We start from the raw sequence: 12,927 nt of genomic DNA on the forward strand, positions 1-12,927 counted from the left end.
CGTACAGTGCTTAGTACAATAGAGTCTCAGGTAGTTTTCCCTCTTTGATGGTTTTTGCAAAAGAAATGGTAAAACATAACAGACCAGAGCATCCCACAGATTTGGGGAAAGCTTAGTTCCGACTCTGAGGGGTCTGTTTGTTTGTTTGCTAACTAGGCTGAGCTCTGTAGCTGCCCTTTTGGAAACAATTTTTGCCCAAGTTTTTCTGAAAAGTCACCATGAAAAGACTGTCATACCTCTAAAAATACCTACTTGTGCTACCTTTTCTTGGCAAAACAACAGGAAAGCAAACATTTAGGCTAATATCATGAAAATGTGACTGGAAATGTGGGGAGGTTTGGTGTGTGTGTGTTGGTTTTGATTTGGGTTTTTTTTGTTGTTTTTTTTTTTCCCTGATAAAATACCTGGTACAACTGTTTACCTGGTTCATGCATGCCCAACTCTAGGCTTCTGCAAACCTAAGGGCTGTTTTAAAAAACTCTGCTTTCATCCAGCTGTCGATTGGATTAGCACCTTGGAAACCTGTTAATGTTGAGCTGGGTGCTGTGATCAAGCTTGCCAAAGTCACGTTAAGGGTAAAGAGAAGAGTGGTTTCCCAAATAATCTCCTTTTTAATCACATTGCCACCCTGAAGCTCCCGAGCTGTTCTAAAATTCCACTCCTCCTGTTATCTGAACATCCCCTATGGCTGTAGATGCCATAGCAATGCCCAATTAATTAGGTCTAGACAACAACAACAAAAAATCTAATCAACATCATTGGTTTTGGTTTTTAAATGCAAAAATAGCAGAGGATCTTGGTGACTACTATAGGAGCTGGTAGCCCTCCTTGTATAGTAATTGTGGGAGAGCAGAGTTTTACAGCAGTAAAGTGTAAATGTGTGTGTAGTGGGCGAATGGCCAAGCACTGCAGGGCCCGTGCCAAGGACCGGAGAGGACATCAGCAGTTGCCAGGCTCTGAAGTGTCCATGGCCCTTACACAAGGAGTCAACAATTCCTGCTTGATAGCCCCTTAATGAATACCAGGTCTCTTTCCTTATTTTAACATCGATATAACATTGTATAGCATTCTCGGAGCAACATTTTGTGCTTTCTTCAGCATCATTCAAAATAATGACATTGCTTAGACATCGGGAGAAAACTTCATAGAGAAGAAATTTTCACATTCACCAGCTGTGGCCACTCTGCCAAACGGAGGTCCCTACTGATGGTGCATTTGTGAGAGTGTGTCTCATTTTCTAGTTGTGTGGCCCGTACATTTAATTTTGGTCAGTTAATTATGAAACAAGACAATCTGTCTTCTCTGTTAGCAAATTATAATTAAAATTTGTGAATGTCAGCACTTTCACTTCAGGCTAAAATTTAACATTTTGCATTTTGCCTTTGTTCTGAATCAGTTTTGAAGATTTTAAGTGAAATGAAATATTTATGGAAATAACCTTGAACATTTCTTTCTCTTACCTTATTTCCTAGCACTCCAGAAGTAGTAGTACATCACAAGGACACAATACAGCATCTCAAACCATGTCCTAACAGGACATGTGATGTTGTTCTGACTATTTCAACAAGATTAGAACATAAGCCGTTAGCAGTATCCGTGTATAAATTCTGAATATTGAAATGAATTGTTCCTCTTATTGGCCTGAGCTTTCCATATTCAAGCTATAAATTGAATGAAAACCTAAAGATATTTCTCATTTTGGATTTAAAATTCTCTTCAGCATTAAATGAATGAAGAGATGAAAAATATATCTGGGAGAATAACCCCGTATTATAAACGAAGAGTTTCTATATATGTGCAGTCACATGTATTTCTTTATTACTTATAAAATCCTTATTAAGTTTGCTTATTGCTTCATGCCTTCAATTAATAAATAATAATGTAATAAGTCTCTACTTGAAGGAACTTGTTTGGTCTTTTTAAGAATATAATTATTTGAGAATTTTCAAGAATTTGGAAAGTTATCTGTCCTAATGATACCAAATTCATAAGTGGATTACCCCGTTAAAGAGAAACGCATGGTACTCGGAGGTTCGCTTTTATTTTTTGAGGAAGACATAGTATGAAGGCCATGACTGAATTTACAAGTGTAATGATAGCTATATTAACCCAGTGAGAATTTATTACAGTAACAGGCCAAACACATCGACAGATTTTACACTATGAACGTAACACTGCAGTCAAAATCTGTACCTAAGCTCCAACTGTACTGACCAAAGTTAAGCATGAATACAGAAAACTAACAAGAAAAAGAAGAGTTCTAGAGGTGCCACCTGATTTAACTGAGGAGTTTCTACCTGCAAGTAAGGGAAAATAACAAAACCCCTCATATTTATAGTGCAGTGTTTCTTACTTGAAGGACCCAGTCCCTTGAAGAAGACACACTTCTAATGCTACAGAAGATAAGACCTGTATGGTCTTGAAGAAGAAGGAGCTCAGATATGATCACATATGACCACTAGCAGTGTTAAAAGTATGGCTTTGTATTATAAGAATACCTCATAGAAGCTACCTTAATATATTAAGTGATAGGATAGTTGGTAAATATTTGTCAAGCATGTAATTAAAACAGGAGATGATTTTTCAAACAAACTGGGTTTGTAAACATGCCAGGTAAGGAGGAAAAGAAAAGGAGGAAAGAATAAATAGATGGGGTAATTATTAACATGACTTATCTCACTTTTATTAAACAGTTTCCCATGAAAGATGAGGGATTGGGGGCTACAGTAGCATATATTATATACATTTATTACTGCAGCTCTTCCATATTGCAGTGGAAGGAGATGGAGACCTGCAAAATCTCAGAAAGGCTGAATTTCAGGAGGTCTTGGGAAAAGATCCATACTGTTCTCCAGAGCAACGCCAAAAACTCGTGTAACCCAGGGAGGAAATGTAGTTTCCTTAGCTGTCATGAATGGACAATGCCCACCCATGTAGCCCTATTTTCCTTGAATAATCCACATATTTCTACTATAGTTTCATCATAGTTTTTATCTAAGTTTGAATATTTTTTTTCATCTTAAAGTGGTTGAATACATTCTTAGCTGATATAAAAATGCTCAGTAGTTTATAAAATGAATTAATTGTAATTGTATGCTCCCCCTTTTCCTGGATTGCCCTCATGTCAGGCTTTGAATTTTTTTCCATGCTTTCCACAGAAAATTTACATGACCATGTCTGTCCCACTGGGAAAATAAATGTAACGTTGAGTTTGATTCATGTGATTTGTCAATATAATTAAATTGAATCATTATGATTTTTTGGATGTGTGTTGGGACTGTGGCCAACACAAGACATGAGCAGCACTGTAAATGATCCCTGTGGCCTGGAAGATGAAATTCCAATTTTAGCCATTCTGGCCTGACCCAAAAGGCATCATGTCCCCTTCGGGGAGATAGGAATTATGCTTCTGTGACTTTTTTTTTTATAAGGTGAGGACCAGTGTCCTGGTTTCAGCTGAGGTAGAGTTAATTTTCTTTCTAGTAGCTGGTACAGTGCTGTGTTTGGATTTAGGATGAGAATAATGTTGATAGCACACTGATGTTTTGAGCTGTTGCCAAGCAGTCAAGGACTTTTCAGCTTCTCATGCTGCTCTGCCAACACGAAGGCGTGGGGCGTCCAAGAAGCTGGGAGGGGACACAGCCAGGACAGCTGGCCCAAACTGTCCAAAGGGATATTCCATACCATATGACGTCATGCTCTGTATATAACTGGGGGGTGGGCCAGGAGGCAGTTTGGCTCAAGAGCTAGCTGAGTATTGGCTTTGGTTGGTGAGCAATTGTGCTGTGCATCACATGTTTTGTATAGTCTATTATTATTATTATTATTATTATTATTGTCATCATCTTCCTTTTCTGTCCGATTAAACTGTCTTTATCTCAACCCACAAGTTTTACCTTTTTTTCTTTTCGATTCTCTTCCCCATCCCACTGCGGGGGAATGAGCGAACGGCTGTGTGATTGTTCTAGCTGCCGGCCAGGTTAAACCTGCCAGTTAGGCAGCATCCCTTCTGGACAGCAGAACGAACAATAGTAAAAGTGATGCCGTGCACTTGGTCAGTGGCAAATATGATGCGTTAAACCTGGAAGTGCTGTAGAAAGCTAACACCCACACTGTCCATTGTGCAATTGCTGTGTTAGGCTTAATGGCTGGTTTGTTTGTTTTCCTCTTATTGAAAGGTAGTGTTGCTTTGGGGTTGGTTTATGACACCATGCCTCGCTCGGCAGCAGAGTGGCACCGAGGATCGGCAGCACTGGTGGGGAACGGCTTGGACGTGCCCTTTCTGAAGTGGGTCGAGTGTTGAGGGACCCCAGAGTGTCCTGGGGGCTGGGGGTCTATGGGGGGGTTCATCGCAGTCTCAGCTTTCTTTAATGCTGTGATTGATAGCATCGGTGGGTTTGAGGACAGGCCACGGCTGTGTCAACCATAATAGGATTTAAACTCTACACTAAACATCTGTCCGCTTGGTGCTGCTCCTCTTTCGCCACAGTTTCCGTTGGGGAGCTGTGTCCATTGTGGCAAAAGGAAAATTTAAAGAATAGCCTCATTTGAAAGGCTCTGGGGAGGTCACAGGGCCTCTGGGTATTTTCCTAACAGACAAGTTTTTTTTAAAAATTCAAAAAAAGTTTGAGTGTATTTTCTTTTATTTTCTGCTCCTCGTGCTTTAGCTCAGTAGGCAGTTTAGTTTTGAAAGCTCACTATAACATAGCAGCTGCATTTGGACTCCTGGAAGCAAAATATCCCTTGAAGGGTCATTTTCTTTATGTCAGTTCAAAGACAACTTATTAAACTCTATGCTGTAACTATTATGGGCTTCAGAAAAGGAAAAAATAAAACACTTGGAAAGTTAAAATTTACCTTTATTTTAAACTGTCAGTTTAGTGACAACTATTGTTTGCTCTAATCGTGGTTAAAAGTAAGCTGCTGCATCACTCGTGACGGGGCAATTTAGTTTAGAGACACAAACCGTGGCAGGATTCAGTCCTTCCTGGGACACGGTGACATACTACGACACGTGCGTGACCGCTCTTCTCAGCTGTAATCTCTATTCCCTATTTTTCTTGTAACGGTGAATTTTTCTAGGAGGCAGGTGCTGCAGTCAGCTACAGTGATCTTTTTCAACTAGAATGTTGCATGTGTGTCAGTGAATCGTAAATGCCCTAGAAAACCATACCTTTGTATGTTGTTCCCATGGCATTTTGTGAAAGAATAAGGGGTGACTCTAAAAAACAGAATATAGGAATTCAATGTTTTGTTTGGCTTTTGCCATATTAGGATCCGATATTTCTCTGTTAAGTGGTATGTTGCAGTTATTCTTTGCTTCTTTCCTCTGCTAATGTCAGAACCATATCAGCAGTAACTAGGGGGTTAAATTCCTGGATTTATGCTTTTGTAAGAGAGCTCGGAGTGGAGCTCAGCGCTTTGCGGCAGAGGGAAGCGCTGCGTGACAGACCCGAGCATCCAAGGGAAACGTGGCTCGTAGCAGACATACATGACGGGAACAAGACGCTGTACCAGCTCTTCCAGTTTCTCAGGGACGTTGTGTTTTCCAGCTGTTTACCCTTGAGATGTAAAATGGCAATTTGGCATAGGCTAACAACCTGGTGTGATGTGAGCATCTGCGTAAAAGGCTGCACATATGGAGCATGCCCAGTGATATGAACAGCCTGTTACCCCACCCCCAGCCAATCTAGGAAGAGATGAAATGAACTTTGCACTTGCAAATGTCACTGAATACATTTTGCACAGGATTTTAAAAGGTTCTCTTATAAGCACTATTTTTAACAGCTAAATCCACCCCCAAAAAACCAGAAAGGAAAAAGCCCTAGGTATTTTTCTGTGATCGATCTCAGGTTTTGATCAACTGAAGCATCTCTCACAACATTTACCTGAAGCCTGGCTTATTTTACCTTTTCATCATTCAAGTTGAGATTTTTGGAGGTGGTGTGGAATTTTAGGGTGTTTTTTTGGATTTGTGTTGTGTTTTGGGGGTTTTTTGTGGTTTTTTTTTTTTTTTTACTGGCATGAGAAAAATTGAGAATTTAATTGCAGTAGAATACTTGGAAACAGTGAGGCTGCAAGCTTGAAAGGCAGAGGGAAGAGAAGGAAGGCTCTCGCAGCAGAGCATGGATAGGAAAGGAGCAGTGATTCTGCGGTGCTCAGTGTGCACATGTTTTATGAGATCAGTGCCGGGCGCTGCAGCTGCGGACAATAACTGAGCTGTCTGGCTAATGAAGGCCACCTGGATCAGGCTTCTGAAAAGAGCCAAAGGAGGACGTCTGAAGAATTCTGATATCTGTGTAAGCCCTGTGTTTTCATTATCTGTGTATATTATATATATTGCAGCGCGGGAGAGGAAAAAAGACGGTGAGGAGAGGACAGTTGTTTTCATTCTGATTGAATTAGCAGAACTCTTATTTTGTATGCAGGGAGATGCGGAGGGAAAGCAGAGCTGTCATTATTTATAGAGCTGTTCTGGCATTGTGGCTGCTTCCATTGTGGCGATACGGGGACATGTGTTGAGTCCAGACGGATTTTATTAGTTGGAAGTTGATTTGTGGTCATTTGCATGTTTTGCTGAGGGGCAGAGATGGATACGAGCCATTTGCAGTTCTGATGGGGAAAGTGTGTCAGGTAAAGAGGTTGCCCTGAAATAAAAATGGATAGCAGAGGTTAAATCTGTTAGCAGTGATATTGTGTAATGGTAATTGTTGATACTGAATTTGCATTTTAATTATAAAAAGTCTATTTCCTTGCTAATACTGTCACTGTTTAGAGTTTTAGTTTTTATGGAGCCATCCTTGAGGCTGCTGTGTGTCCTTCAGCCCTGCACTGCACCACTGCTGTACCTCCACAGAGCAACTGGCTCTGCTTGCTGAAAAACAAATAAGAGCACGGGGAAAGTGCAGGAAATAAAACACTGGGGAAGACACCTGCACTTTTGGAAAGTCTCCAGAAAAAAATACTTACCTAAACGTAATTTTTCTAAGTGACTTTCCCTTTTGGGCAGTTATTCTCTTTTCAGAGACACAGAATTAAGAGAAAAGGCAAGGTGTATAACCACTTCTACCTTTTTCCTACAACAACTTGTGACATTATTTTTCCTTTCGTTGTGCAGGGTTCGGCGGACTCCTACACCAGCCGTCCATCCGATTCAGATGTATCTCTGGAAGAAGACAGGGAAGCAGTGCGGAGAGAGGCAGAGCGACAGGCCCAGGCACAGCTGGAAAAAGCAAAGGTAAGATGTTTTTTCATGTCACAGACTCATAAAATGTTCAGCTTTTAAGGACCGTTATATCTTCCATTACTGATACAAATGTTTTTAATGTGTTGATATATAGCATAAGACCTCTTATAAAGATTTTCCAGACTGCAGTAGAAAATATATTTTTTAGGAAAAATTAGTTGGAATCAGTTTTCCATAAAAGGCACTTGATTGGCTTATGTATTTCAGAAAAATCTTATTTAAATGTGTGCATTTCTTCTTTTATTGAATATATACATTTATTGCAGAGTCAAAGCTTTGAATTCTGACTGAAGATGTTTGTGAAAGTTTACCCGTGGATCGCTATGGCAATCAAAACTTAGAGTTCTAGAAATCAGCCCTCGAACATCCTGTTCATCTTCCTTCAATGAAGGATCAGTCCCTACAAGTTGTATAGAAATAGAAAGAATATGTTACAAAGGTCTTTTTTTTTTTTTTCCTGAAGACTTCACTGACTTTACAGTTCGTGTGTTAAATGACCCCGTGAGTAATATGCTGTAGGACTTGTTAAGATTTCTCCTTCTATCTCCATACTCCTGGCAGGTAGTGACAATTTAGTAAGGAAATACTAAATGAGCTTTAGGTTCTTGCTATGTGTTTGTATATTTTCCATGAGATGCATTTAGGGCTGTGAGAGTTTTAGCAGTGGAAGTGTATGGGTTTGTTTTTCTTTCATCTGTGCTGTATCTTTAAATACTATTGCACCTGTAAAAATCATGCTCGTCTTATTTGTTATCATTCATTTATCACTTCATTCCAATTTTTTTTTTGTATGCTGTCTGCCAGATCTCAGTGTATTACTGTTTTCCATGATCCATTTTCCATTTTCACCTCTTATTGTTAAATATTTACATACAGTACTGAGATCCCTCCTCAGACCTACCTGATCTGCATTTCTCTGTCACTTTGTCTCTGACTCCCCTCCTCCATTTCGCCTTGTTTTTCTTTTTTTATTTCCCCATCTCCCTCCCATCTCCCGTTGTTTCCTCTTCTGCTGCCAGCTTTGCCTCTGCCCTTTTACGCCGCCTGTTTTACAAGGGTTCTTCAGAATTTCAGGAGTCCAGATCACTGCGCTGTGCACCTGATCGTGTGGCGAGGGCCAGCTCCGTAAATAATACAGTACTGTAATGCACAAGCAGACAGCTTCATCAGGCCAGAAAACTTGAACAGGGAAGTCAAAGATGTGTTTTTGAAAAATATAATTTAATAAGAGCTCCTGAAGCAGCTTTTTAATGAGACGCTGAAACTTGCCAATCATAGGAGATGCTTGGAAGTTGAGTCCTGCTGTCCTGGGATCGGTACAGCAGAAACACGGCAGAAGCAGCCCGCTTCTTCCCTTCCGCCTTTATCTTAGAGATGTTGCTGATCGTAATCAGGAGTTTCAGTTTTATCAGGGTTGCTTTTTGCTAGTTCAAGATTACTTTGCTCTTAGGAAAGACGATAAAGGCTGCCCTGAAATTCAGGTGAAGTGCTAAATTTTATCAGTAAACACACAATCTTTAAAAGAAGAGTTGAAGTAATAACATCAGGGTAGCAGTACAGCACTTGCTGCTGAACTGATGCATCTCTTAGCGATGAGTAAATCTATGTGAGTGTTGCTATGGGAATTTGGCTTACTGATGCTGGCTGGAATGCATGGACAGCCCTTATGTAATATTCATGACCTCTAGCACAGCTGCCATTGTAGTTTGTGGAGAAACTGCTAGCAGACCCTGACTTTTTAAAACTGTATTTCTACACATCAAAGCAATGTTCTCACTCCAGCTGGCATAAGATACAGTCTCTAGGTCTGACACCGCCTGAGACTGTAAGACAACTTGTGAACAGTCAAAGTAGCAAAGGCACTGCCAAAATCAACCTGCTATAACAATGGGTAATTCCAGTCATATAGAAAACACAAAATGAATTATTTAGATCACTTGTGCTTTACAATGGATTAAAGCTGGAACTACATAAGCACTTTTGTTTCTCGAGTCAAATGTTAAAAATCATTCCAGGCTGCAATATATGGAAATAATTTTATATGGTGGCTACAGTAGTGTAATATTTAGTCTAGCGTAATATTTAACAATATATTAAAAAAAAATCATATGCCTTTGGTTCTTACATTTGAAATAAATGTTTAAAAAGAGGCAAATTAAACCTAACCCAGTAGAACTAAAATATAACAGGGTGTGCTTTTCTGCCTGAATTGCCGATTCAGTCCCTCACCTCCCTGAAACACGGTAAAATTAACGAAGCGGTGACTTCCGTTGGCGCTGCCTGGCTCCTGTGTGGCCCCCGACCTGTTTCCCGCCGGGAGCAGGTTTTACTGCCCGCTCTGCACGGGTGTCTCGCCTTCGCCCTGACCGGCTCGCCGGCAGAACCAAGTGACGCAGCTGCTTTAACTTTTTGCCTTTTAATATTGTGAGTGGAAGTGTTGATCCTAAATAAAGTCATTACAATTGTATTTGTCACAGGAATTAGAAGAGGATGACATACATGAATAATGCAGCGGTGGAGGGAAAATGATAGTGAATTAAGGGTAGATAAAAAAAACTGTTGAACTGTGTCACACACCTAATGAAAACAGTTTAATGACATCCATTTTCCTTCCTTACAGCTAGGGAAATCACCTTAAACTGAAGAGAAATATATAGTAATAAAGCACACAATGGCAAATTGTTAAGAGGATTTTAAGACTTTTAAATTTGGATTTTTGTGGAATCTAAGTGTGTGTGTGTGTAACATGAAGCAAGAATCTAATATGCATATCTGATACGTATCTAAACAGGGAAAAGAAAACCAAAAAACCTTGTAAGAAAATACACATTCTGGCCATTTTTATTTATTTATTTAACGCAAGCATCGCTTCTCTGGAAAATGGTTAAGCATATTTTGCTGACTCACTTTGGCATGTGATTTACTGTAAGGAAGGTGGGGTCACGGGCGCATGTTTGGAGTCGTCCAGGGACGGAAAATTAAGCGGCAACTGATGAGGCTACCTACAGGCCAGCAGCTAATCCCAAGGGAAATAAATCCTCAGATGAAGCTGTTGAGCTTGAAGCTGAGATGAAATGTTCTTGGTTAGAACAGTTCTGCAATGCAAATGCAGAAAGGTTGTTTTGGGGGGTTTTTTGGTTTGTTTTTTTTTTAAATAGAAAAAAACCCAATAACATTTCAAGGCATTGAAGAGGACACCAAGGAAATCCTCAGAGTCCTAGCATGTGGCTATCTCTAGGATAAAGAGGAGCTATGTTGTGGCTGAGTAGGGCATGCTAACAATGCCCAAATCTAAGGGCTTGTACTGATATTTTACTGAGTTTCCTATTTCCATAAAAACATGAATTGTAAGCATTCACAAGCCAAAAAATAAATAAGAGGCCCAAGGACATTAATTGCTTTTAGTGTTAATATTTTTAAAATTGTAATTTCTGCAGAATAATGCTTTTGAGTTTTGAAGGATGAGTATTAAAAATAAATTATAGTAAGAAAAGATATTTTTTTCCATTCCTTGCAAGTATTTTTAATTATCTCTTAAAATATTGCACCAAGTGAGAGGGATGAGATCGAAGGAAAACTATGAGGTACAAGTATTAGTGAGACCTTTAAATTCAGTGCTAAACATGCTGAAGTTTGTACATAAGACAGGGGACTTCAGTAATGATTTTTGGCCCTCTCCAGTGCCGGTAAAATCAATTCAAATATTCCATTGATTTATTTTGCCTCAAGCACATCATATGTTATGAACTTGTTTTTGGCTGCAAGGCAATTAGTGAGGCGGTTTCTAAACCTTTTTGTTCTCTTCTGCAAGAGTGACTTCATTCTTCTCTTCAGTTTCTTCAAGTGTTTAGATTTTGCCTCCTTTTTTTTTTTTTTTTTTTTTTTTTTCTTCTCCTTGTCTCCCATGGCTTAAGAGCTCTTTATGCAGAGACAATTCCAAATGAGATCTATAGGATATTTTCAACATTATGGAAAATGATTTTTTTTTTTTCAGTTATTTCTAATATATTGGGTTCTGAAAGTGCCAGTTAATAATCCAGGTTCTGTTTCCCACCTGGGACTAAGGGACAGCCCTATGCTCTTCATTCTCTGTTAAGGATTGTTCTCAACATCCTTTGGTCCTGAAACATCTTAAATGGCTGTCAGAGTAGGATTGTGACCTTCCAGAAGTCAGTAATTGTGTCCAGAATAGGAAATCTCAATTCCTCTCAGCTCTGCTTTCTTTGCATTCCACCTAATGCGCTACTGCTAGCATCCTTTTAGGAGTTTGTTAAAACTTGAAATATCTGTAGTCCTAGTTTATGCCATTTAAATGATTTTTACATTAAGATGGTGAGCCACAGAAAATTTGATACCAGACATCCCTTTGCTGGCTCTTAGGGAATAATATAAACTGTCGTGTTTTCCTTGCTTGATGCGTGCTGTAGTAGTGGTGATGACTTGTGACTGTGAGTAATAATGCAACGTCTGAAGTGTAATGCATTGCCTCCATGCACGGGTTAGGGACCACAGCTTTGAAACATGTAGCAGGCTGGGATAATGCCTACATATCCCTGCAAGGCTGAAGGCATGAAAAAGATTGTCAGATGTAATTATCCAGTGCAGTGTGCCAAGACTAGTTATTTATTCACTCTCAGACAGGCTTCGCAGCCTCTGAATGACCGACCCCATGCTGCTAGCAGGCAGCTGCAGAGCTAGTTAAGGTATGTCTGCTAAAGCTGCAGTAGCATTTTTGACAGACCAGAAGTGCCCATCACCTTGATGTGTGTCCTTATATTATGTCAGCTTGTTCCATCATGGAGACTCAATTTTCTCTCAATTACAAGAACATCGTGGTGCTGAACAGCACCCAAAGCCATAGCAATGTAGGGTAGTACTTCGTGTTAGCTGTTGTGTATGGTAATATTTTTTTCATTGATTTCTTCTGATTTGCCCTTTTGTTTTAGAATACTTCCATTGCGTGTCATCATTTAGATAGCTAATGTTGCGTGTCAGAGTTGCTGTGATTACATGGGAGCTGGCACAGTGGTCTAGCTGGAAATAAATGAGTTGTTGATCCAAAAGTACAGTTGCAAATCTGGTTGTTGCTCAGCTGGAGGCGAGTTCTGCATTGCTGGATCTGCTCGAACCAGGTTATAGACACTCTTGTTCATTTTCTGCATTCATTTCTGCTGCTTTACCTTAGGACTGTAACATTGGGATGTAAAGCAGCTCCCTTCATACTGCTGTCTGTGACCTATAGTTTTTTTCTTGTTTATATTCATGGTCTATTTCATCTTCAATTTAAGTGCATGCTCTTGTTCTACACTGCTGCCTGTCGTTATGTTGGTTATTTCCCTGAACTGTTTACCCATTCTCACTGTTGGGCTGCATCGTTCGGGGGCTGGAATTGTTTCTTTCAGCAGGGTCTCAGGTAACCTGGAATCAAATGCTCCAGAAATAGTACCCTCTCTAATTAAAACACATCTGTCATCTCCCATTCATATTGTGATTACCGAGTGATCAAATCGGTTTCATAAGTATCGTTTCCTCTTCTGCTTCTTGGACATGAGTGGGAAAAAAAGAGTGGAGGGATATTAACACAGCCTAAATTTAGATACCTAACTGTAGGTAGATCCTTTAGTATCCTGATGTTCTTCAAATAGTCAGTGGAGAGAGATAAATCGTCTCAGAGGAACAGA

At 39.8% G+C, this 12,927-nt stretch overlaps 1 protein-coding gene across 8 annotated transcripts in view; it reads left to right on the forward strand.

The window, feature by feature from the left end:
• CACNB2 (calcium voltage-gated channel auxiliary subunit beta 2) overlaps nt 1-12,927 on the forward strand; it is a 253,162-nt gene that overhangs the window by 162,649 nt on the left and 77,586 nt on the right. For 6 of the 8 annotated variants that reach the window (XM_054814568.1, XM_054814569.1, XM_054814574.1 and 3 more), the window contains one exon: nt 7,118-7,237. In XM_054814568.1, the coding sequence (XP_054670543.1) occupies nt 7,118-7,237 (120 nt within the window). Of the gene's footprint in view, nt 1-5,728; nt 6,300-7,117; nt 7,238-12,927 lie in introns of those variants that run through there. The other 2 variants (XM_054814570.1, XM_054814573.1) reach the window with 2 other exon arrangements.

The sequence above is a fragment of the Grus americana genome, chromosome 2 (assembly GCF_028858705.1).
Source record: "Grus americana isolate bGruAme1 chromosome 2, bGruAme1.mat, whole genome shotgun sequence".
Taxonomy (NCBI): Eukaryota; Metazoa; Chordata; class Aves; order Gruiformes; family Gruidae; genus Grus; species Grus americana.